The 25,675-nt window shown below is 35.6% G+C and overlaps 5 protein-coding genes across 9 annotated transcripts; all 5 read right to left on the reverse strand.

Annotated features, from left to right (window-relative positions):
- Positions 1-2,186: 2,186 nt before the first annotated feature.
- Positions 2,187-4,705, reverse strand: scpp5 (secretory calcium-binding phosphoprotein 5). 2 transcript variants are annotated; one of them, XM_041983517.1, is made up of 12 exons: positions 4,570-4,705; positions 4,425-4,485; positions 3,998-4,051; positions 3,781-3,843; positions 3,619-3,666; positions 3,448-3,516; positions 3,325-3,354; positions 3,179-3,226; positions 3,025-3,075; positions 2,797-2,847; positions 2,635-2,706; positions 2,187-2,532 (listed from the first exon to the last, which is right to left on the reverse strand). In XM_041983517.1, exons 2-12 carry the CDS (start codon positions 4,476-4,478, stop codon positions 2,515-2,517), a joined length of 558 nt encoding a protein of 185 aa, XP_041839451.1. In that variant the 5' UTR covers positions 4,479-4,485; positions 4,570-4,705; the 3' UTR covers positions 2,187-2,514. The 2 variants fall into 2 exon arrangements, with proteins under 2 accessions (XP_041839451.1, XP_041839452.1); XM_041983518.1 differs by lacking the exon at positions 2,797-2,847.
- A 2,573-nt stretch (positions 4,706-7,278) lies between these two features.
- On the reverse strand, positions 7,279-9,353 carry scpp7 (secretory calcium-binding phosphoprotein 7). Of its 2 annotated transcripts, none has more exons than XM_041983579.1 (9): positions 9,319-9,353; positions 9,119-9,183; positions 8,841-8,885; positions 8,585-8,629; positions 8,438-8,479; positions 8,189-8,245; positions 7,970-8,107; positions 7,601-7,688; positions 7,279-7,461 (listed from the first exon to the last, which is right to left on the reverse strand). In XM_041983579.1, the coding sequence occupies exons 2-8, from the start codon at positions 9,170-9,172 to the stop codon at positions 7,647-7,649; spliced, it is 423 nt and encodes a 140-aa protein (XP_041839513.1). In that variant the 5' UTR covers positions 9,173-9,183; positions 9,319-9,353; the 3' UTR covers positions 7,279-7,461; positions 7,601-7,646. The 2 variants fall into 2 exon arrangements, with proteins under 2 accessions (XP_041839513.1, XP_041839512.1); XM_041983578.1 differs by having other exon boundaries at positions 8,582-8,629.
- A 1,164-nt stretch (positions 9,354-10,517) lies between these two features.
- On the reverse strand, positions 10,518-12,950 carry ambn (ameloblastin). Its single transcript, XM_041983558.1, has 7 exons — positions 12,801-12,950; positions 12,329-12,619; positions 12,161-12,217; positions 11,518-11,652; positions 11,364-11,399; positions 11,220-11,258; positions 10,518-11,084 (listed from the first exon to the last, which is right to left on the reverse strand). The coding sequence occupies exons 1-7, from the start codon at positions 12,852-12,854 to the stop codon at positions 10,788-10,790; spliced, it is 909 nt and encodes a 302-aa protein (XP_041839492.1). The 5' UTR covers positions 12,855-12,950; the 3' UTR covers positions 10,518-10,787.
- Positions 12,951-15,152: 2,202 nt separating this feature from the next.
- LOC121638686 (platelet glycoprotein Ib alpha chain-like) lies at positions 15,153-16,581 on the reverse strand. The gene is made up of 3 exons (XM_041983608.1): positions 16,378-16,581; positions 16,226-16,273; positions 15,153-16,121 (listed from the first exon to the last, which is right to left on the reverse strand). The coding sequence occupies exons 1-3, from the start codon at positions 16,438-16,440 to the stop codon at positions 15,948-15,950; spliced, it is 285 nt and encodes a 94-aa protein (XP_041839542.1). The 5' UTR covers positions 16,441-16,581; the 3' UTR covers positions 15,153-15,947.
- Positions 16,582-18,671: 2,090 nt separating this feature from the next.
- LOC121638622 (spore coat protein SP96-like) lies at positions 18,672-22,622 on the reverse strand. Of its 3 annotated transcripts, none has more exons than XM_041983497.1 (4): positions 22,555-22,622; positions 19,306-19,377; positions 19,157-19,216; positions 18,672-19,055 (listed from the first exon to the last, which is right to left on the reverse strand). In XM_041983497.1, the coding sequence occupies exons 2-4, from the start codon at positions 19,360-19,362 to the stop codon at positions 18,816-18,818; spliced, it is 357 nt and encodes a 118-aa protein (XP_041839431.1). In that variant the 5' UTR covers positions 19,363-19,377; positions 22,555-22,622; the 3' UTR covers positions 18,672-18,815. The 3 variants fall into 3 exon arrangements, with proteins under 3 accessions (XP_041839431.1, XP_041839430.1, XP_041839432.1); XM_041983496.1 differs by lacking the exon at positions 22,555-22,622 and adding an exon at positions 19,488-19,563; XM_041983498.1 differs by lacking the exon at positions 22,555-22,622 and adding an exon at positions 19,488-19,545 and having other exon boundaries at positions 19,157-19,213.
- Between the last annotated feature and the right edge of the window lie 3,053 nt (positions 22,623-25,675).

Here is a 25,675-nt window from a genome sequence, read left to right on the forward strand (position 1 = left end):
GTGAAAATGGGTTCCTGCTGTCTGCTCTTCTGCTGTCTCTGGAGACAGCAGGAACCAGGCATCTAAAAATATGAGACTGCCCCGAATAAACTGAGACCTAATTTCAACTCCATTATAACATCATAAATCATGTTGATTTAGTAGCTGAAATAGTAAATTCAGCAAAGCCTGATCTCTTTACAAGTGACTGTTGCATAATGAAAGGGAGACGAGCCATTCTACAAATGTTTGAACTTTATAAGCTTCTTCACACATTGATAACAAAGTCCCCTCACACAGCTGTTAGCATCAGGTGACTTGGAGGTCTGGAGGCCTGTTCCAAGCCACAGGGAATCCAAGTCATGCAACTTATTACACAGATCTTAAGGCAGGTCAGTTGTTGGAAGCTGTAATGTTGTCTCTTTACATTTTCTGTACTGTTTCAAATATCCTTGTAATCAGTATCAAAATCCATAAAAAAATCTTAATGAAACTAACTACAGCTTCTTTGGCTGATTTAAATGTGGAGAAGAAACTATTTTAAAAACACTTAACCCAACTCGGTTTGCACAGTACAATTAATTAAGTCAAAAACTGGAACAAGATTAAGCTGAAAATGAGCAAAATATATATATTAAAAAAATCTTGATAAACATAAGGTCCTAATCTCTACAAACATTTGTATGTCCATATTCTAGTATCATGTTGATTTTATCTTATTATGATTTTAAAAAAGGAACACTTTAGGGATTATTATAGGTTATCTGATGTTGATTATTTCTAATCATCCACCTATCACCTTATTCTTTGCAGCAGACTTTGTTTAGTATTAGATTAGTTGTTACAAAGGCGTCTGTCATGTTGAAGCTTCAAATTAAGTCTTTCAAAGCAGCTTTCATATGTTTTCACCACAAGCTGAGCGTTCCACTAACGAAAATCAGTGATAGAAATAGCGTGAGAGGATGGCGCCTATGTGTTTAGAGGTGTCTTTGAAAAAATAAGTGTTACATCAAGCTGCAACTGGCTTTTGACCCCAGGGCAGCAGGTATCTTTCCCAGGATGGTGTTTATTTTTTATGACAGTTAACAGTGTGGGGAAATCTGCCAACCACTGAAGCAATTTATATTAAGTATGATGTCCTGCAGCATAACACTTATATGACATGCTTAATGTATACTGTTCCTGTACTGTAGCTATAAACAGCATTCAGAGTAAGTTAAGACCTGCGTATCAGGGAAGATTGCTGTTTTGTTTTATTCTTTTCTTTAGATCCTCCTCTACTCATTTTTTCCTTGTCCTGAAGCATTTATTGAGGTCAACCACAAATCATAGTGTTTTAGCTTGATGTTTTCCGTCTATAATATTAAACAAAATTTAAATAATATGAATTTCTTATTTTTATTTTAAGCTAATGGTACTTTTGAATCCCTAGATTATGAAAATCAAGCTGACATTTATCATGTTTAAGTGTTAAAGAATGTATTATACTGGTTTATAGTGTTTTTTGCTCTTATCAAAGCTAAAAGTTTTTGTCAACTGTTTGTGCTCTCTTTTGTGAAAATTACTTATTAGAAAATGTAATTTTATAGTTACAAAATTTTTTTATAAGAAATTAAGGCCAAATAATCATTCGAGTGTTCATACGAGTTTCTGTTAAAGGTTTGAATTTCTGGCAATACAAATATAGAAATGAAGAGCAGAGGCCACAAAATATATTGATGAGTAGAGTTAAAAAAGTTTCCTGGTTTGAACTTTGCAGGCGCTTTCTGTGAGGAGTTTGCATGTTCTTTTTGGATATTTCCTCCCACAGTCCAAAAACATACAGTACGTTTTTTACATTCTCTCTCAGAGTGGTTGCTTGTCCCTCTATGTTGACCCTGTGATACACTGGTTATTGTTTTCGGTGTCCCCTGCTGGATGGCAGTGATAACTCCCACCTACAACCCTGCATTGCAATAAGCAGGTGTAAACAATCAGAAGTTAACAAGGTGCTTTTAAAGTACCTGTTAAACATAGCAAGGGTCTATTTAAAGCAACACTTTTTCTTTTCTTAATTTTCCTGTGTTAAGGCTAGCGTAATGATGTGGTAAATAACTAGAGTATGAAACAAATAGACACAAGATGTGCTTCCACTACAGACCACCAAAATGTACTATTTCAAAAACTCTGCAAATAAGTAGTAAAAAGAAAGAAAATAAATAATAGAATTGCTTCTAAATGTTTATTAAATAAAAGAAAAGCACATGAAAATTAGAGTTTACAATCAACTAATAGGTACTGTGAACATGCAGCAGGCAGGATGTGAAATCAGTCTAGACTTATACATCGACTTAGTGTTAACCAGTCAAGGAGATCAAACAGTTCATAGGATTTATGGTTCATTCAGTACAGATAATCTAACTTTCAAAATGTTATTTGTTCATATTAAAAAACAGCTATTTTCTGATTATCCATTTATCTTTCATTTTAATTGTCGATAAGCATACATAACTGCTCAAAATGATAAGGATGAAGAGGAAATGATCATTTGCTCCTTCACATCTTTGGTGAAACCTACAAAGACAGATAAGGAAACATCTTTTAATTCATTTTTGCATAATTAAATCAGAATTTTGGTTTGCAGTCTCGTATCTTCAAATATTACTTTAATATTACCTGGCTTGTCTGTGTGGGCTGATCCTGCTGGAGTTGTTGCGCTGGATCCTGTGATGGATCGAAGGATTGAATCTGACAGAAGAAAACAAATCACATACAGTAAAAAGGGAGAAATAGAACTTCAAAGAATGAGAGCTTTGGTTTCTTTTTTTCTGTTCTTACGTTGGTGTTTTGCTGGGGAACATTTTGAGGGGGATAGCCAAATGAGAAGGCCTTAAAATGCAAAGAAAAAAAAAAATCAATAAGTGAATATTTTTTTCCCACAAAAAATAGTGAAATGAAGACTTGGAAGAAAAAAATGTCTCACATCTCTCACACACACACACTCACACACACACACAAAAAAAATCATTACAACAAGAGCTTAGTTATGTTTGGTTCTGTTCTTACGTTGGTGTTTTGCTGGGGAACATTTTGAGGAGGATAGCCAAATGGTAAAACCTGAAAAATACAAATAAAGCCAGTGAGTGAATATTTTTCCCCAAGGGTGTGAAAGTATATTAAGAAGATTTTGGAAAAACATTTTAAAAAATCTAAATCTTACATCACGTGAAACCGGGCCATTGCTCATCGGAGGAAAGCTTGTAATGACCTGGAAAAAAAGCCAACACATTTAATACAGTCCCGTAGTACACTTATTGTTATACTTGCAGATGCACAAAAAAATAATATCAAAGTATAAATGTTTACCCTTTGCTCAGCGAAGTCATAGGGGTAGAACTGCACATATAAACACAGAGCATCACACAGATATTAATGGATTGTCTTCCAGAAATTGTTTCTTGTACCAAATATACTTAGAGAATAACTTACAATTTCAACACTCTGTCTGCCCGGCGGCTGAGGAATGGAGTATTTGACTAAACCGTAACGGGAATTGGGCTGCAGAAAGCACAATCAGCCAGCAATGAAATTAATTATGTTACATTTTTACCACCTATTTCTTTAGAGGTCAATGTGTCAGAAAAATAGATGCATGCTTACATCTGCTGGATTTAGTCCAGCACCACCAGTAGTTCTGTGTGGATAGAACTGAGAAAAACACAGATGTTTATGTGTACTGTAAACACAGTTTATTATCTCAGTAGGGCCACACATCATAAAATATACATAAAAACATATATTTGTTTAAATTGTTTGACATACAAATTCCACACTGTAACCTCCTTGAAGTCCAGGCAGGAAGCCCCCTGCAAAGGAATTTTTCACCTGAATGAAGGTTAAGAAAAAAAAGAGGATTAAAAAAAAAGAATGTCAGTAAAAATGTTTAGCAAAGTAGTATTTCTGCAATGCTTCATCTAGCAAAATAAAAACAACAGATGAGGCTCAGCAGCTAACAGCAGTGCACAGTATGGATAATTACCATTGCAGATGGTGCCTGTGGTCTGGAAGCTGTGTAATGTGGCAAGTACTGATACTACAGGCACAAACACACATATTTGGATCAAATTAAAACAACTTTTCTTGGGAAAAAAACAACTTTCTGCCATTGGAAAGTAAATTTTATCTGTTAGCTAACACTTATAGTTTGTTCTTATCTTTTTAATTAAGTCTTTCCAAACAGAATGTTGAAATTTCAGTACATGTACAAATTATTACAAAATTATTCACAAAGATGAAAAAATAATTGTAAAACATAAAAAAACTAATGATAAAATAAAAAATAAACCAACAGTACATACAAATAATACACAATAGGGTTCATTCATTGATATATTTATAAGTTTTGCACAGATTTAGAGTTTTAGTTTTGGTTTTAGACTTAGAATCATATTAAAAGTAAGACTTACTGGTACAGCAGAGGCTGTGCTAGCCAAGCACAGGCACAGGATGGCCAGTTTCATTTTTGTCCTGAAGACACAAGATTGATCATTGCAAATTCTGACAGTCACATTGCATGGTCGCTTTCTGTTAGACAAGTAAGGATGGACTCACCCTCTGTGGAAAAACAAGCTCCAGAGAGAGAAGATGAAATGATGAATGTTGTGGATGAGATGATGCCACCTGATTGTATCATATCATCCACAGCGTTATTTTGACTTTTATAGGGTGCCCGCTTGCCCAAGCGCCAATTACTCTCAAGGGGAGTGAACTCACTCAATGAGTGGGTAGTGCAGGTATCTAGTCTTTAGCTTTACTAAATGACAAGTGGTCAAACCCACTTTCTGACTAATGGACTTAGTTTGATTACAGTGTCTAGAAACAGATCGCCTTCACCCTGCTCACCAGTCATTCTGCTCTTATGATATTTTTGCTCTTCTGCTGTTTGTGGCATTTTAGAGCTAAATAAGTTTTATATAAAATAACAAAATTTTGTCTTAAAAGAGTGGTGGGTCATTCAGTGCAATAAATTGTAAAATGTATTATAAAAGATATTAATGTCTTCAGCACATGCCCAGCATACATTTTGAAGTTTGCTTTCTTCTCGTTGCTTCACTAAGAACTACGAGTATCTCTGAAACTCACATTTTTAAAGGAAATTAGGTACACCTGGTCAGTTGCTTATTAACACATAAAGCTAATCAATAAATCACATAGTAGCACCTTAATACATTTAGGCTTGTAGACATGGTCAAGACAGCTTGGTGACGTTCAAACTGAGCATCAAAATGGGGGGGGGGATTTCAGTTAAGGCGGATTTATGCTCACACGCCGTTTGCGTCTGCATAACCGCCATAGGCTCTGTGTAGGTCCGCAGAGGCTCGATGTGCACCTCTACCGGACCTGATGTGCACCCGTGCTACGCAGACGGTTACACAGAGGTACTCCCTTGTGATTGGTCAGTTTGGGATCACGTGTTGCCGGATATCTGGATCTTCTCGCTAAATTTGTGTGGTGACCACCATTTTGAAAAAATAATAACCAGTCGATCAAGTTGATGAGAGGCTGATCGAGTTATTTCTTTGTTTTCTTCCACAAGCAAACAAAGACACTGAACCATAGTGGGCTCCATTGTTTTAAAACAGAAAATACTTACCGAACTGAAGTGAACCATTCAAAAAACTAGGACCTGGTCAGTTTGCCAGCCGATACCACCCCTGCTGCCACCTTCAGATTAGGAGAAGAAACTGCAACACAACACCAAAACTACGTGTAACCTCTACGCTGAGTGCAAGAGCAAACTCACCAGCATCAGCTACATCATAGCTGACTGCACGCAGACGCTGCGCGAGTATAAATCCACCTTTACTTTGAATGTATCATAGTTGTTGGTGCCAGTCTGAGTATTTCAGTAACTGCTTATCTACAGAGATTTTCATGCACAATCATCTTTAGGGTTTACAGAGAATGATCCAAAAGATAGAATAGTCAGTTGGCAGTCAGTAAAAATGGTTTGTGGATGAATGGACAGACTGGTTGGAGATGATAGAAAAGGAACAGCAACTCAAATAACCACTGTTTACAACCAAGGTATGCAGAATACCATCTCTGAATGCACCACATATCCAACCTTGAAGCAGATGGGCTACGGCAGCTAAAGACCACACAACTGTCATTCCTATCAAACTGAGGCCATAATTCCCACAGACCCACCTAAATTTCACAATAGAAGAGTAGTAAAACGTTGCCTGGTCTGGTGAGTCTTGATTTCACCTGCAACATTCAGATGGTGGGAATTTGGCCTAAACAACATGAAAGCATGCTGCTTTGTATCACAGGTTCAGACTGGTAGTGGTACAATGATGCAGGGATATTTTCTGAGTTCACTGTAATAAAATGGCTTTCACAGTCACCAGATCTCAATCCAATGGAGCACCTTTGGGATGTAGTGGAATGGGGAATTGGTATCATGGATGTCCAGCCAATAATCTGCTACAATTGTGTTATGGCAACATGTCAATATGGATCAAAATCTTTAAGAAATGTTTCCAACACCTTCTTATATCTATGCCAAAAATAATTAAGATAGTTCTGAAGGTAAAAGAAAAAGGGACACCTTATAAAGTCGTTGGACAGTGTATTATACTATTTATGTATAATAAATATACATGTATATTATACTATATATATCAAAATATAAAATAGGTTAATCAATATTGAAATTTTACTGAATGGACTCTTGTTTGACTTGTCATAGTTAGGCATTAATAGCATTACTCATTTTGGGATGACATAAGCGTTCTTCTTCGCTGTTTTTCCAACCACATGTCATCCAACTATCTGTTTATCTCTACTGTCTGAAAGGATGACAAAGATTTACAGCTGTGTTCAGTTTGCTATGTAAGTCCTATAAGACACAGTCCTTAAATAAATCCATTGGCAGTCAGAAACAGGTGAACAGGTTTCATTGAGAAAAGTCTTCTAATTATATACCTCACATCACTCGTGACAATAAGGTACAGAGCACAGGTGCAATTTAACACCTGAAAGCTGTAAAAAATTGCATTAATTTACCACTTGTAAAGACTTGATTTGCAGATAAATTCTTCACAAAAGGATGTACAAACTACAAAATACAGAATGTTGTTGCTCACTTGAAAAGAAAGAAAAGAAAAAATACAAACAGCAAAATGAATGAATCATTTTCATTTATTATGAAGCAAGAAGATCACAAATTTGGTTGAGAGAACATGCTGTTGACTACAATTGATGAAACCACAAGCAGGGATAGAAAAACAATCATATTTCACAGCATGGCACCACTTCTGTTGCAAAGAATAAAGCACTTTTATGCTTTTAATTATCAAAAAACTTTAGCACCATATTCAGAGTTCACTCTTCCTTAAAAATGTATAGCACCAAATTATTTTTTAGGATCAAGATAAAAGGTTTGCAGACTTGTCATCTTTCATCAAAGCTTGCTGCTGGTCATACACCGTCAGTCACCTTAAATAACAACAAAACACAGCCACCATGATTAATATATGATCTTCACATGTTCTCAGACACAATTTCATTAAAATCTCTTAGATGAGTTTGCAATATTATACTTAAATGTCCTTGTGACCAGGAATCTAAATAGTACCTGTTTGTGTACACATGAGTGCAAATGCTGCTAACTCAGGTTATTTTCAGTCGTCCTCCTCCTCATCATCATCGCTGGGTTTGGCAGCCTATAATGACAGAGGCTTTTAGTGAGTCAGGAGTAAGGATAGTTTCCAACATGTCATCTGATTTGTTGCTGTTTCCCACAGCTCAGCAGAAATAGATAGAAGAAACTTTCTTTGACGCAATACTTGTTTATTGGAATGAACCTTCTGCCCTCATCATCAACTCTTTTTTTAACATCTACTGCAGTCTTTCAATAAACAACTGTACAGAGCAATACAGTATGCTCAGCATCTTACTGAATTCATTTAAAGAGTCCACCATGCAAAAGGTTAGTTTATCTTACAGCAACAACAGGTGCAGCTGGAGCAGCTGGAGCAGCTGGAGCAGCTGGAGCTGCAGGAGCTGCAGGAACAATGGCAACAGCTGGGGCAGCGGGAACAACTACAGCAGGATCTGGCACATTGAACCCAAAGGGATAATACTGGAGCAGATGAGAATGTAATGAGATCATTATTTCAATAAAATCTTTCTTTCAGAGAAGATCAAATCTGCAGGCACTTACCACATCTTCGTTTCCACCATTTGGTTTGGGAATCTCCTGTTTAATGAAGCCACGGACCTTTCAGTGAAAAGACATTCAGGCATAAATTTATGCACATAAGTAATCTCTTAAACAGCTTTTATCTTTTTACCACATTCACTGAACTTAATTCACGTTGCAAGTTAAGTTTTCAGTGCTTCTTGAGTTCTTACTACTATCTACAATTGATAATTAGCCTGTGAAGACATCAAGCTGTGATGTGTAACTCACAGGTCCTCCAATAAGGTGTCTCTGGTTATCAACTGGCAGCAGCTGGTAATGAAAACAGTCGTGATTATTGTCATTACTGTCATTATATTGTCATAATGTAAACATGCCTTGAACTGATGTAAAACAATAATAATGAGTTCTTACAACATCCAGGGTTCCAGGTACAGCTCCAGCAGGGATGGCCTGGGCCGCCTGTGAAAAAGGCATTAATCAAATTGACCTTTAGAGGACTATGGAGGAAATCACACAGCAGCTCAACTAAGAATACATTATTACCAGTGGTGTTCAGATGACATCTGGTCTGCATGCTGAACTCATTCAGTTATGTTAAAAGTGTTTAAATTTAAATTTTGAGTGTGTGTCATGATATACAGAAGCTGATCCCTGCTTTGTTTCACTATACCTCAGCTGGAGCATAGTGGATGTCAAACTCCATGTACATCTGTGGCTGTAACAGAAAGAGAAAATAATCTAGATTTAATCAAATGTAAAATATCTTTTTGTTAAATATTTACAGCTAAACTGTGCTGAGACTGCTAAATAACTTAAGGAAATTTGATCATCTGCAAAACCATAAAAACTAACAAAAAGTTGAACTTATTTATAACTGGATACATTTATTTACAGTTTTCAGAAAAGAGAAATAAAATACATGTTTTAGAAAGAAAGGATTTTTCTTACAGGGGCACACAAAGCCATCCCAATGATGCAGGCTACAAGCAGGATGAATTTCATCTTTAATTCAGCTGTCAAAAAGAATATTTTTGAGTTAAAACATTTTGTAAAGACTGCAGAGCTTGGCAAAAAAAAAAAAAACTCACTATTATAATGCTAAATAAAATATCCTGAAGAATTTGACATCATATTAGCAGTTACGTTACCTTCCTTTTTCCAGCAGCTCGTGAGTATTGAAGGATTCGTGTAAACGGGTGTGATGAGTGCAGGGAGATCCGCTCCTATTTATTTGCTGACAAAACAAAAGATGTGCAAACTTATGACAGGATTTTGGTGATAAGCCAAAATATGTAATTTTATGATCAGAAAACTGGCAGCTCTGGCTCCGTGTGAAATTCCCTCAACACTTTCCTGGCCTGAAGTATTGAAAGGTGACATTAATCACTTGTGATCCTTCAGTGATGTGATTTACAAGATGCATCTGCGCAACACTTTTACACTTGAGGTTTTATGAGAAATCCAACGTATAGTGAATCATTGTAGAGACTCCTGTATACATTTTTTACACAGATAATATAAATTCACAGTCACTGTGCATCATAACTGAGCTTGTGGGAAGAGAAAAGTCCCCTTTTTGTTTGTTTGTTTTTGTTTTTATGTGTTGTTGTTGTTTTTTTGTTTTTTTGTTTGTTTGTTTTTGTTTTTTGTGTTGTTGTTGTTTTTTGTTTGTTTGTTTGTTTGTTTGTTTGGGTTTTTTTTTTGTTTTGTTTTTTTAAGGGGGGGGGGGGGGGGGGGGGTCGCATTGAGCTCAACCAGTTGAGCTAAACACTGGCCCCTCTACACTTTTGATTTGGGTGTGGCAAACTTGGTTTTCTCTTGTATAAAATGAAAATTGGATGGAACTTATCTTGTATTTCTTACTGCCAAAGATATGTCTTTGGAAATTCAAGCTGTATTCCTTGTCTCAGAAATCATGATCTGGTTTCTCAAGCAATCTCAGACTATGAAGATGACACTGAAACCCATCAGCTGCACCTATTTGAGCCAAAGCTCAGAGAGATGTTTGCAAACCCTCTAATGTTCAGTTCCTTCATTGTTGCCTCTGGCCTCTTTTAGTTACAGGACATCTCCTGTCTGGTCCAGGGGTGTTGGTGATTTTATTTATTTATTTATTTATTTATTTAAGAATGGAAATTTAGTCAGTAATTTAGTTTTTTTTTTTCCTTCCCTACCAGGTGCCAATATACTGAGCTCTGACACAATGTGATTGTACAGTAAACTCTTTTACTATACAATCTGTACAACTCTTTTAATTCTGTGTTGCAGAGTAAGAGAGAAAAAAAAGGGAGTATATTTCCATATGACTTACACCTTGTTTGCAGTGCCTACCAGTGATTCTCACAAGAACAATGATGCAGGATAACAATGTATTTCAACTAAATGAAATAAAAAAAAAAAACATGCTTATCATTAGAAATTATTAATAGCAAGTATATCTTGCTTTTCTTTTTATTTGGTGTCTTTCATCACAAAGAAAAGAAACAAAAAAGAAACAAAGTGGAAATAATGTAAGTAACAATAGTGGTTAATTATTTCTTTAAGACAGTTTACTTATAAATCAGTATTGTGTTAATAATGATAGTGATGTTTGTTAACTCTGCTGGTGGCTGTTGTCTCAGACAAGGTTTCCCAGTTTGGGCTGACCAGGTGTTTGGCCAATGGAAGCCTCCGCTGCTCCTTTCTCCAAACCTGCTGGAAGGCCTTTTGTGTCTGGCTGAGATCCCGAGCAGGCCAGCCTCTGTAGTGATGGGACTCCAGCTGTTGAGCTCCCCACAGCTGGCCTTGTGCCATGCTGTTCTGGGCTTTTAAGTCCAGCAGCCTGGCTCTGAGGCTGAACTGCTCCTCCACCTGCAGGTGGGTTTGTGAGCACTGTGGGCATAAACAGACCCAACTGCCCCATCTTAGCAACAGTCTGAAATATAGAAGAGGGACAGATAGTGTTAGAGGTGCAGGAGGGGGAACAATTTCATCATCAGTAGGATCACTGAGTTCACTAAACAGGCTGTTTGAACATGCTGAAAGACTGATAAAAATCTGGCTGGCTTACTTCAAGTTCCTCCGAGCTAAGACCGCCAAGTGAAGGGTTCTGGAAAACATTGTCAGCACATGACAAATGAGTATTCTCAGTGTGAAAATAGGGAAACTACAAAAGTTAGTTAATATCCAACATCACAAGGTATTGTGTATTCACCATGAGTTGTTGTAGCGTGTAGGCAGTTGACGGATTCTGTGGATGAGCAAAATATTCGGATTATAATATAGCTTTTTTTTTTTTCATTTGTCTTACAGTTTCTATAAAATGAAGTTTAACACATATTTTCTTTTATGACAGAAAATGTTGAAACCTGTTGTGTTTGCTGAGGTGCAGCTCCTAATGGTGTAGCTGGCTCTGCAGGTAACATTGGACTGTTTGGGAGCTGATTTGCTGGAGATGGAGGGACAGATGACTGGAAAATCATCGGGAATCCATATTGGGGAAACTTTCCAAGAAAAGAGTGACAATATTTTCTTTGTTTAAAAAAAGACTCGTCACAAGTTCCAGCCTTGACTGAAAATTAAAATGTAATTCTTACATCCTACTGTAAATGTCACCTGGTTTGAAAATAAAAATTATCATCAGTGACACTTGAGCAACATGGTGCAATAAGGTGTGAGTTCCCAGCAACATAAATCAAACAGTAAATATGGCTAAATACAGACATCCTCGTTTGCACAACACTGCCTGTTATGAAAGAGCTCAGGTTGTCTCAAAATTCCTTTGAAAGTGTACGTGACAACACACGACAAAAAAAAAAAAAAAAGAAATCCTTTACTGCATTGTAGAAAAATGTTCAACACCCCAAGGGACTATCTTTCAAGCTGAAGTGCGATGTGGCTGGAAACCTCTACTTAGTCTGTTGTACATGCAATGCTTTGTAGTGTGTATGTATGTGTCTGTGTGTGATCCAGCTGCAGGCACAAGAAATGCATCTCTTAATAATATCTTACCGGCTGATTGCCATAGGGTGATGGGGGTACTGGCAAGAATCCATAAGGTGGAAAAATCTGTTAACACCATTAATAAAAAATTAGAAAGAGTGGAATCTAAGTCGTCATTGTTGTAACACGTGAGTGGAAAATTAAAGAGTAAAGTAAGTGTTATTTTATTTAACCCACCAGAGGCTGTTGTGTCAGCTGGTTAGCAGGCAGAGATCCTTGGGCACTCTGATACAGTGGGATAATCACTGGACTGCCACCTTGTGGAAACCACATGTAGAGTGGTGATGAGGCCTGGGCACTGCCCTGGGGATTTGGCTGCTGGAGAGTCCCATGATTTGGTTGCTCCAAAACGGGAGAAAGAGGAGCTGGTGACTGAGCTTCAGGTATCTGGTTTGTGGCTTCAACGGGCTGAACTTTTTGAGTGGTTTCTCCTTGTGACAGCTGTGGAGGATGGACATGTGGCCCAACCTGTAAAAGAAAAAGAAGGAAAACTCCAATAACTATCAGAGCTCATGAAGATTTGAGAAACTATGTCAAATGTTAAACAGAGAAAATGTTTAACCAATGGGGGAAAAACTAATAACTGTGTATTTACAACAATGTAAGAATTATTTTGAATATTGTTTTTAAAAAATTTAAGTCTACTTACTGGTACAGCAGACACCAATATGATGGGACATAACACTAACAATATGGTAATCATTTCCAAAAACTACAGATAACCTATATCATTTAAAATCTTCCCAATGTAATGTCCCTTCAGAAGACTGAGTAAATATACTGGAACTGTCTAGATGGGCGCATGGACTTATGCACTGACTCCATGACTGAAACAGCCAATCACATTGCAGAATGAAATACACAAAATCTACTTAATCATTTGTCCTGAATGAAGCAGGGAGGTGGAAACTAAAAGAAAATTGTACTAAACACCTTGAACTGCATGCTATCCTCCAATTATAATGTTGTAATGTCTATACAAATGAACAAACAGTAAAGGGCCAGTACTTGAGGTTTCCTGTTACTCAGAGCACCCACAAGCAGACACTGGCAGATGTGTCAGTGTCTAACTGGTGTAATTACCAGACCATATGTGTGGAATGTGCAAAAACGAAGTCAGAAAAGTGCACTTTCTCCAAAGCTGTTGCAAGCATGTAAACTATAGTTAGACTGTCTGCCACAAAGCACACAATGAAGTAAAAGAAAAAAGAAGAAATTTTTTCTTCCATATGCTCACTATGTACACATGTACAGATCAATTTCCCCTAAAGTTAGTCAGTGTTTGTGTGTGCATACAGAAGCACTATGGTGAAGACAAATAACTATAACTGTGTATCATTACTAAACAATCGTGATGTCTATGATGTTAAATGAAAAGTATCTCTCTCTGTCAGAAGTGTAATGCCTTTCATAGCATTCTCATTTATTATTTACTTTAACTAATACAAAGTACAGGTGTCTCATGAGCACATCTAAACATGCCCTGTCAGGGAAATACTTCCTCACAAGAGTTCATTGTATTAAACTGCTACTTCCAGTGCATCACTAGAAGTGGCATATTGCCTTTCATGAAGCTAAAGTTCTCTCGAGCAATTTCTGAATAGCACATACTAGTTTAAAGTCTAGACAGACCCTCCCATTAAATGTAAGGGGACGTCTGTTCAAAGTTTTGACTTGCACTGTACATGTCATATAATGATACATTTTTGATGTTTATTTACAGCTATGTCTCTAAATCTTTGTGGAATGGAACACATTTTTTGCCTGACAAAAATGAAAGAAAATGTACTCAAAGAATAAAAAAATTCGGAAGTTATTTAATACACAGTCCGCCCTCCAGGATGATAAAGCATAACCAAAAAAAAAAAGTTTAGTCTAGCATGAATAACAAGAAAACACAATGCCTCTTGTTCTTTCCAAGCATAATCTCTTAGAAAAATTGCAGAAAGCTATCAAGATAAAAAAAAAAAATGTATTTACTTTCAGTTTTGCTAGTTATTAAAACTGTTAGGTGACTAGACACCTTAACACCTAATTCAAAATTATTACTCTAAGGTAACTGTTATGTGCTATGACGTCAACATAGTGTTGTGTAATGTTAGTTTATTTCTGTCTCTTATTGAAATATTTTTGTTTCTTATTTTTGCTGTAGTTCTAACAAGCTACTACTGAATCCTACTTAGTTCTACTAAATTTGATAGGTTTTCTGTGAAAACATGGTTTCAAGACATAATTATATTGGAAAAACACAGAAGTTGTCATAAGTCTGGACCAAGGGTGCCCAAAGTAGGGCCCGTGGGCCAAATTTGGCATGTGGACCCTTTGAAAGTCAGTTCAACTATTGTCCATATAGCTTAAAAAAAGTATAGAATCTATCTGTGTACTATCCTTGAAATTAATAACATGTTAAGCTGCTTTGTGGTATTTTTTTTTAAATCAAAAAGCAGTGTATCAGTTTTTCTGCCACAAAGAATCCAGATTAAGCAAATTTACTTTTAAATAGAATGAAGAATATCAATTAGTAGGGAATTTAATTTGATTTTGAAATGTAATATTTGTTTTTAGTTGTATTGCTGTTTATAAGAAACATGTTTATTAAACTTTTATTTTTGAAAATATGATTATATTATAAATATTATATTAGTTTGGGTTTTATATATAAGAAAACATTTAGTTTTAGAAGAAAAAGTAATTAGTTAGAAGGAATTTTATTGATTTCTTATTTGTACATCTAAACATACTGAACACAAAATTCAATTTATTTTTTTTTTTTATATACATGTGGATGATCAATTATCTCATCAAATAATAATTAGTTGGGACAACTAGAGGGAATTTTCTTAAACTTTGTTCAAACTAGATTGGTCTCCAAACTCAGAGATCTAATGCAGTACGTTGCCTTGAACTTGGTAGTTTTCTTAACATTCTCATTTTTACAGTGTATGATCCCTGCTGAAAATACAAGTCACCACAAAAACCCTACCCCACAAATAAATTGTTTTAAACTAGTGTTTATTATTTAAAAAAAAAAAATCACACCTCAAAATTCACAACACAGAAGTCAAAACACCCATAAAGGATTTCTCAGTGCAGATTTAAAGAAAATTACATTTGTTTAGGAGACAAGAGAAACTTCCAAAAACAATGTTGACATTCATTGTGAGGATATGTGGAAAAATGCAATGTTTTGGCACAAACTAATCATATCAAAGACACAGTAAATTATTACATATTTATAGGGTTGATGGGATTGGACAACGTGTAAATAGTCAGAAGTGCAGAGCAATGAATGAAAATTTTGGTCAGGTGGGTGAGTTAAAAATACAGTAGGACAGACTTCACTGATGAAGCACAGAGTCATCTACAATCATCCCTTTCTTAAGCTTTGCTGATCCAGTGAAATGCCCACTGACACATAGTCAGCACCTTCTCATCGGCGTCTGTCCCAGCCTCTAACAAACTTGTCATTACATCATAAGTAAGTGCCTCTCAGTTTTACATATTCCAGAATATTTCACTGCGTTTTGTAACTTTTTAAATTTGTTTTATATCAAGTGGAATGTCATAAAACAAAAATGACTGTGTCAATTTAAAAGACATACAAATAAATGCAGAAAGGTTGTTGAATCATTGCTGAAATGTGATTATATGTAAACTTACTGGAAAAAGCTATTTAAACGTTATTCAGTCAAGGTTTCAGAATAACAAAATACTATCAGCACATATAAAAATTCATTTATGAATTAAAGTGCAGTTCATGCACAGTTCATGCTGCTGTTCTTGTTTTCAGATCAGTTCACTTGCCATCTCCTCGGGGCTCTGTGGTCGTGGGGGGCTCTGTGCTTTGAGTTGTGGTTGGTTTTGTTGTGGTTGGTTTTGTTGTGGTCTTTGGTGGTAGTGTAGTAGATGGTTTTGGGCACAGAACAGGAAACAGAGCACAGATATCAATTGTAGGCCACGGATTGCCTCTCTGGAGGAAGGTAAAAACAAACAAAAGTACATTTTTGATAAAAAGCTTGCATTATTTTACATTAAATTTTTAGAATTATAGATTACAAATAGTTCAGTTCTTACCTCAACACTGTCAGACTCACTGCTGGACCTGTGCCTGCCATGGCAGTTCTGCAAGATGTAAATAAAAAATAAATTAAGTGTGACCAGAAAATAATCTTTATCAGTCATGATAACCTCACAAAACAAGACTGTAGTTATATTTTTGCACTTACAGTTGCATGGGAATTTATAAGGAAGAAAATCATCAGAAGGAAAATCTTCATCTTGCTCTTCATACTGTAGATCTGCCTCCGTCTTAAAGTACAGTAAAATAATTAGCAAGGTAATAATGAGGAAAATATCAAGCTCATGTGCTCTCTCTTCAGCTGGCCGCCTCAAGAAACTCAATTAGCTTTTAAACAGCCCCAGTGTGTCTACATTGCTCTACCACTCAAAATGAGTTACTTCATCTCAGATGTGGTGTGGCTGGTCAGAGACAAACCAATAAAGGCGTGAACACAGTTTCATCACTAGATTAGTTGGGATTTTTGAATCATTAAATGCTCACATCCTGTTATTAATCCTACAGAATTAAAAAGTTCCTATTGTCAAAGTCAGCAACATCTGATGGGATTTTAAAAAGCTTCACACTTACGAAACAGTTGTGTTTCTAAGAGCTGTACTTTTCCCCTGAAAAACAATACTTGCTCAAGCCTTTCCAAATACCATATAATTATCTTTACACATTCTGGACCTCAATTGTTACCTCTATTGCCATCATTATATTTTACACCCTGTTGCAAGTTTCTTCAGGGCATTTTTTAATTTTATTTATTTAATTTTTTTGCCCTGTCTGGTAGTCTGGGACTTATTTCTTCATCACAACAGACAGTTCATACAAAACAAATGAAACAGAATCCCTAAGATTCCTTATATGACCAATTTAAGACTACATATACCTATGTCATATTAGAAGGTGGATTTTAATTTAAACAAGTTAAAAGATTAAATCACAAACCTCTTTAACAGGATATATTGAATATTTGTATATTTACTAAAGATTTCAACATTTAGAAGGCAGTAATATCTGAGGTGAGGCATCATTAGCTGTTGTATTAGTAGCAGAGAACTGTTAATGGGGGGGGGGGTTAATCAAAGTTGCTTCCAGCATGCTCACTGATTACATCAAAGAAGACACCTTTACAATAAAAAAAAATCCATTCTCCTATAATTTTCATGTGTATTGTGATTCTACTTATTAATGTGAATGTTAGCTCCTAATTCATGTAGTACTATGAGACAGTAGTGACTATATGTGTGAAAAGTCCTGCTGGGTCTATTCTTTTTAGTTTAGTTTTGTTTTTTTAGTTTTTTTTAGTTTTTTTTTTTTTGTTTTTTGTTTTGTTTTTTGTTTTTTTTTTTGTTTCTGCCCATATTTGGTTATCATTAAAATCAACCTGATGACTGCTACTGCATCACTGAATATTACAACTTTAAACGTTTGCGACATGTACTGGTTTCAAGCAACTTTGTTGTGTTTATTATCTTTCATCATGTATCTTGTACAGTCTTTTTTGTATTGTGCAATTTTACGATTAACATAATATCAAGTGGTTAAATGATTCATTGTGTGTTTATGAGGAAAATGAGTTGTTAAGTACAGTATTATTCCAGATTCTTAAATATTTCACACCAATATCTATTAATGCCATAAAATTATTTGAAAATCCAGATTGTGTAAATGTGTGAGTAAGTTTGGTAAGTTGTATTGAGCTTTGCTCATTGACATCAAGCAGGACCAGTCTGAGCAAGTTTGCACCCCACCCTGCAAACCCTTATTAGAGTAGGGATTTAGAGTTGCAAGTCACCTTCACAACACTAAGAAATGGAAGACAAACCAACAGCACAGCACAATATGTACTTTTATGCTCACAATATTATCAAGAAAATGAAAATTTACTTGTGAAACAATTTAAAGTGAGCATACATGTTAAACTTGTGAGCATCTTTTATCTGAGCTCTCGTCATGTTGTTTTGAGGTTATTATTAAGTGGAACAAGAAAAGAAATCTATTGTGATAAGCTTGCTATGTGTTGTTTAAACAGAAGCTGGACAAAGTTAGCAACCACAGCATTTAAAGACCAAAGCATTTGGTGTTTTGAATATCAAACAGGACTAAAATAAAATTAGAAGTGGACTTGTCAGGGGGTTGGTTGTTATTGCAGCTTATTGTGCTACTCATGATTACTTTGATGCTCCATTTGTTTGTAGACCCAACTCTTGTGTAGTTCTGTTACAGACTACCCTGAAATGTAAAGTGAGTTCCCATTTACAGTATTGTCTTAGATACTGTAGGTATTAAAACATTTCAAGCATGTGTAAAAACCCTTTCCTTGCATAGATTGTGACTTTTAGTCATACTCTTAAATTTAGACATGACACATAGACTTTATTGTTGTTTCTCAAATTGATAGTTTTTGGAAAAAACAAACACATATACATAACTTATTTGATTTTTTCTGGTTTATTTAGAATATACCACAGCGAAAAAAGAGATTTAAATTTACATTCACTGGAACAAGAAGATCATTTTAGACAGGGTGGAGTTCCCAGTAAAAGATCACAAACTGGTGATTTAAAACTTATTAAGCACAGATTTTCATTCTAAATTTCACACTGTAGTAGCAGTGGCTGTGGTAGTGGTAGCTGCAGGTGTGGGTGTAGAAGCTGCTGTGGTAGTGGTAGTTGCAGGTGTGGGTGTAGAAGCTGCTGTGGTGGTAGTTGTAGCTGTTGTAGTTGTACTAGTTGGTGCAGTTGTGGTCTGTTGGTTCTTTAGGAGGGCAAGAAGGTCCTGGAGCAACTTTGAGTCCAAACAAGGGCGACCATGATGGCGGCGAGAAGACAGAGGGCCCTGCAACCAAATCGTATATGTTCACATCTGCAGCAGGATCCAAGTGAGCGGCTGAATGAATGTTGAATTCTAGACAAATCCAAATCAAACAAGATACCTACATTTTTGAAGGAGCCAGGACGTCCGCGCTCAACTCGTTTGGATGCCAAGTCATTCTGCTGCTAAACAAACAGAGAGAACAGCTTTAAATGTGTTTGGCTTTACAATAAAAGAACACTGACAGAGGTTTTGTTGACAATGCCTCACTCACAGAATCAGCCAAGGCCAGGCTCAGGAGAACTCCAAGCAAAATGACAACTTTAAACATGGTTTCACTTATCACCTGTTGGATTATATATATAAAAAAAATTATATAGTCACGTTTATCTTTGAAATCAAACTTCCATGAACAAAACCAAGAAAATAAAGACAATCAAAGAATTGTATAGTTACAGTCACGTCTTTGCAACGGCAGCACACTGTCTCAGCTGGACAACAGGACTATAATGATGTTCTGAGAGATCATCGCCTTTTTATACCGTGTCACAGTTGGATTTAAGCTCATTAGTATTTTGCCTTGTTGAGAAACTGTTTATTATTAGGAAATCTTAAGCCTACTTTTTTTGTGGTGATGAAATACAAGTAGATGATCGGAAACATGTGTGACACATGAGACACATCCAAAAGTTTCTCACTCATTGTCTGATTTTATGTGCTCGTCTACATTTGACTGAATAGAAGCTTAAATCTTCAAATAGGTAGTTAAACATGAAACCCTGTTTTTTAACGTAATGTAAAGATTAGTGCAATCATTTTAGTAGTACAGTACAGAACAAGAACAACAAAAAGAGCACCTTACAAAACCTTGGGGTAAATAAATGTAAATAAACAAATAAATACAAACAAACTGATATTTATTTAAATCTCATAATCCTCCAAGTCTGTTCTATGTTCTGTAAATCAGTGGGTCCCTCTGAGTATAATCCAAAGATTCTAAAAAGTGCATCTGGAGTTAACAAAGAAAGCTGGTTAATGGAAGAGGAGAGAATAGTGCTACCAAACATCACAAAGTCAGGCATAATTAAGCCCAATTATATCCTAAGTGTGATTGAAGTGTGGGACAAAAACAGTAATTAAACATGTTGAGCTTCAACTGTAACTCAGCTTACCTTAAACACACTGAACATCTTTACAATTGTGAATGTAAAATACATAATAAATATAGCTCATTCATAACAGGCACTTCATAGGAAAGACTATTGCTGATGGTAGTTGAAAACTTTGAAGTCATACCACTGGTTTGAACCTTTGTAGACATGCAACCTGGAGTTTGTGTGCTAGCTAATTAACTCTGTAGTTGTGCAACTGCATCAACATGTACAAACTAGACATCAGGAAAACTCGTTGCCATAGTACTTCACTTTATTCATAACAGCAAGTGCTGCTACATGTTACCAACAAATTAACATCATCCGAACGCTTTATATTCTCCACTACACATGCGGAACAAACAGGAACAAACATAACATGTTCATTAGTCATAAACTGTGACATGGTGGCAGACATCTATTTCTACTGGGGGAGCAATGTATACAGTATATGAAATATAATTGTGGGATGTTAAATATTTACATAATTGTTAGGACACTAGTCTAAAGGATAGAAAATTGTTGTCTTATTTATTGCATGGTGCAAATCCCATTAAAAATTAATACAGTGGTTCGTGTTGTGTTATGAGATAACATAGGTATAGGTTACAATTCTAGTGGTTTTAAATTAGCACTTTGTAGTGTGTGTGTGAGTGAGTGTGTGTGTATATATATATATACATATATGACAATCTCTGTATATATAGTGCACTGACAAGAGAAACTACATAAACAAGTACCAGTTGCACATAAAATGACTTGATGTTTAATTACTACACATCTTTAAAGGAATCAGAAGCAACAATACACTTCTCTGAGACCAGCGGCATTAACTAACAGTAGACACCATTTTTATCCAGAGAATCACAATTCGAATAGATTTTAGTTACTGAAAGAGAGGACAACATATTTCCATTGCAAATTCTGTTGCACTGTAATTTTTGCTTATTACAGAGCAGCTGTATTGTCTTTTTTGTATAATTAAGTATATACAAGTATATATAAGTATAATTTAATGATTTTGAAAACACAAAAGGGACAAACTAGCATTGTATCTCTTTTGAATGCCATTATAGTGTGATTTATTTATTTTCTTTATTCTGCAATGCATATTTTTACAAGAACTTAACCTTGAAAATATTTTTTTTTTCATATCAAGCTTTATTTATAAAGCACCTTTCATGCCGAAGACAACACAATGTTCGTAACATGAAAAAAGCAATTTCTGCACAACAAAAATAAAACGAGTCTTTACACATATCAAAGTAGATTACATAGCAATAAATAAAATAGAATTATTGTGCTACTAATGATTAATTTGATGCTCCATTTGTTTGTAGACCCAACTCTTGTGTAGTTCTGTTACAGACTACCCTGAAATGTAAAGTGAGTTTCCATTTACAGTATTGTCTTAGATACTGTAGGTATTAAAACATTTCAAGCATGTGCAAAAATCCTTTCCTTGCATAGATTGTGACTTTTAGTCATACTCTTAAATTTAGACATGACACATACACTTTATTGTTGTTTCTCAAATTGATAGTTTTTGGAAAAAACAAACACATATACATAACTTATTTGATTTTTTCTGGTTTATTTAGAATATACCACAGCGAAAAAAGAGATTTAAATTTACATTCACTGGAACAAGAAGATCATTTTAGACAGGGTGGAGTTCCCAGTAAAAGATCACAAACTGGTGATTTAAAACTTATTAAGCACAGATTTTCATTCTAAATTTCACACTGTAGTAGCAGTGGCTGTGGTAGTGGTAGTTGCAGGTGTGGGTGTAGAAGCTGCTGTGGTGGTAGTTGTAGCTGTTGTAGTTGTACTAGTTGGTGCAGTTGTGGTCTGTTGGTTCTTTAGGAGGGCAAGAAGGTCCTGGAGCAACTTTGAGTCCAAACAAGGGCGACCATGATGGCGGCGAGAAGACAGAGGGCCCTGCAACCAATTCGTATATGTTCACATCTGCAGCAGGATCCAAGTGAGCGGCTGAATGAATGTTGAATTCTAGACAAATCCATTTCTAACAAGATACCTACACTTTGGAAGGAGCCAGGACGTCCGCGCTCAACTCGTTTGGATGCCAAGTCATTCTGCTGCTAAACAAACAGAGAGAACAGATTTAAATGTGTTTGGCTTTACAATAAATGAACACTGACAGAGTTTTTTGTTGACAATGCCTCACTCACAGAATCAGCCAAGGCAAGGCTCAGGAGGACTCCAAGCAAAAAGACAACTTTAAACATGGTTTCACTTATCACCTGTTGGATTATATATAAAAAAAATTATACAGTCACGTTTATCTTTGAAATCAAACTTCCATGAACAAAACCAAGAAAATAAAGACAATCAAAGAATTGTATAGTTACAGTCACGTCTTTGCAACGGCAGCACACTGTCTCAGCTGGAAAACAGGACTATAATGATGTTCTGAGAGATCATCGCCTTTTTATACCGTGTCACAGTTGGATTTAAGCTCATTAGTATTTTGCCTTGTTGAGAAACTGTTTATTATTAGGAAATCTTAAGCCTACTTTTTTTGTGGTGATGAAATACAAGTAGATGATCGGAAACATGTGTGACACATGAGACACATCCAAAAGTTTCTCACTCATTGTCTGATTTTATGTGCTCGTCTACAATTGACTGAATAGAAGCTTAAATCTTCAAATAGGTAGTTAAACATGAAACCCTGTTTTTACACGTAATGTAAAGATTAGTGCAATCATTTTTGTAGTACAGTACAGAACAAGAACAACAAAAAGAGCACCTTACAAAACCTTGGGGTAAATAAATGTAAATAAACAAATAAACACAAACAAACTGATATTTATTTAAATCTCATAATCCTCCAAGTCTGTTCTATGTTCTGTAAATCAGTGGGTCCCTCTGAGTATAATCCAAAGATTCTAAAAAAGTGCATCTGGAGTTAACAAAGAAAGCTGGTTAATGGAAGAGGAGAGAATAGTGCTACCAAACATCACAAAGTCAGGCATAATTAAGCCCAATGATTCCCCAAGTGTGATTGAAGTGTGGGACAGGAACAGTAATTAACCATGTTGAGCTTCACCTGTAACTCAGCCTACCTTAAACACACTGAACATCTTTACAATTGTGAATGTAAAATACATAATAAATATAGCTCATTCATAACAGGCACTTTATAGGAAAGACTTATTGCTGATGGTAGTTGAAAACTTTGAAGTTATACCACTGGTTTGAACCTTTGTAGACATGCAACCTGGAGTTTGTGTGCTAGCTAATTAACTCTGTGGTTGTGCAACTGCATCAACATGTACAAGCTAGACATCAGGAAAACACATTGCCATAGTACTTCACTTTATTCATAACAGCAAGTGCTGCTACATGTTACCAACAAATTAACATCATCCGAAAGCTTTATATTCTCCACTACACATGCGGAACAAACAGGAACAAACATAACATGTTCATTAGTCATAAACTGTGACATGGTGGCAGACATCTATTTCTACTGGGGGAGCAATGTATACAGTATATGAAATATAATTGTGGGATGTTAAATATTTACATAATTGTTAGGACACTAGTCTAAAGGATAGAAAATTGTTGTCTTATTTATTGCATGGTGCAAATCCCATTAAAAATTAATACAGTGGGCCGTGTTGTGTTATGAGATAACATAGGTATAGGTTACAATTCTAGTGGTTTTAAATTAGCACTTTGTAGTGTGTGTGTGAGTGAGTGTGTGTGTATATATATATATACATATATGACAATCTCTGTATATATAGTGCACTGACAAGAGAAACTACATAAACAAGTACCAGTTGCACATAAAATGACTTGATGTTTAATTACTACACATCTTTAAAGGAATCAGAAGCAACAATACACTTCTCTGAGACCAGCGGCATTAACTAACAGTAGACACCATTTTTATCCAGAGAATCACAATTCGAATAGATTTTAGTTACTGAAAGAGAGGACAACATATTTCCATTGCAAATTCTGTTGCACTGTAATTTTTGCTTATTACAGAGCAGCTGTATTGTCTTTTTTGTATAACTAAGTATATATAAGTATAATTTAATGATTTTGAAAACACAAAAGGGACAAACTAACATTGTATCTCTTTTGAATGCCATTATAGTGTGATTTATTTATTTTCTTTATTCTGCAATGCATATTTTTACAAGAACTTAACCTTGAAAATAATTTTTTTTTCATGTCAAACTTTACTTATAAAGCACCTTTCATGCCGAAGACAACACAATGTTCGTAACATGAAAAAAGCAATTTCTGCACAACAAAAATAAAACGAGTCTTTACACATATCAAAGTAGATTACATAACAAATAAATAAAATAGAATTATTGTGCTACTCATGATTAATTTGATGCTCCATTTGTTTGTAGACCCAACTCTTGTGTAGTTCTGTTACAGACTACCCTGAAATGTAAAGTGAGTTCCTATTTACAGTATTGTCTTAGATACTGTAGGTATTAAAACATTTCAAGCATGTGTAAAAATCCTTTCCTTGCATAGATTGTGACTTTTAGTCATACTCTTAAATTTAGACATGACACATACACTTTATTGTTGTTTCTCAAATTGATAGTTTTTGGAAAAAACAAACACATATACATAACTTATTTGATTTTTTCTGGTTTATTTAGAATATACCACAGCGAAAAAAGAGATTTAAATTTACATTCACTGGAACAAGAAGATCATTTTAGACAGGGTGGAGTTCCCAGTAAAAGATCACAAACTGGTGATTTAAAACTTATTAAACACAGATTTTCATTCTAAATTTCACACTGTAGTAGCAGTGGCTGTGGTAGTGGTAGCTGCAGGTGTGGGTGTAGAAGCTGCTGTGGTGGTAGTTGTAGCTGTTGTAGTTGTACTAGTTGGTGCAGTTGTGGTCTGTTGGTTCTTTAGGAGGGCAAGAAGGTCCTGGAGCAACTTTGAGTCCAAACAAGGGCGACCATGATGGCGGCGAGAAGACAGAGGGCCCTGCAACCAATTCGTATATGTTCACATCTGCAGCAGGATCCAAGTGAGCGGCTGAATGAATGTTGAATTCTAGACAAATCCATTTCTAACAAGATACCTACACTTTGGAAGGAGCCAGGACGTCCGCGCTCAACTCGTTTGGATGCCAAGTCATTCTGCTGCTAAACAAACAGAGAGAACAGATTTAAATGTGTTTGGCTTTACAATAAAAGAACACTGACAGAGTTTTTTGTTGACAATGCCTCACTCACAGAATCAGCCAAGGCAAGGCTCAGGAGGACTCCAAGCAAAATGACAACTTTAAACATGGTTTCACTTATCACCTGTTGGATTATATATATAAAAAATTATATAGTCACGTTTATCTTTGAAATCAAACTTCCATGAACAAAACCAAGAAAATAAAGACAATCAAAGAATTGTATAGTTACAGTCACGTCTTTGCAACGGCAGCACACTGTCTCAGCTGGAAAACAGGACTATAATGATGTT

Source organism: Melanotaenia boesemani, chromosome 4, assembly GCF_017639745.1.
Source record: "Melanotaenia boesemani isolate fMelBoe1 chromosome 4, fMelBoe1.pri, whole genome shotgun sequence".
NCBI classification, from domain to species: domain Eukaryota; kingdom Metazoa; phylum Chordata; class Actinopteri; order Atheriniformes; family Melanotaeniidae; genus Melanotaenia; species Melanotaenia boesemani.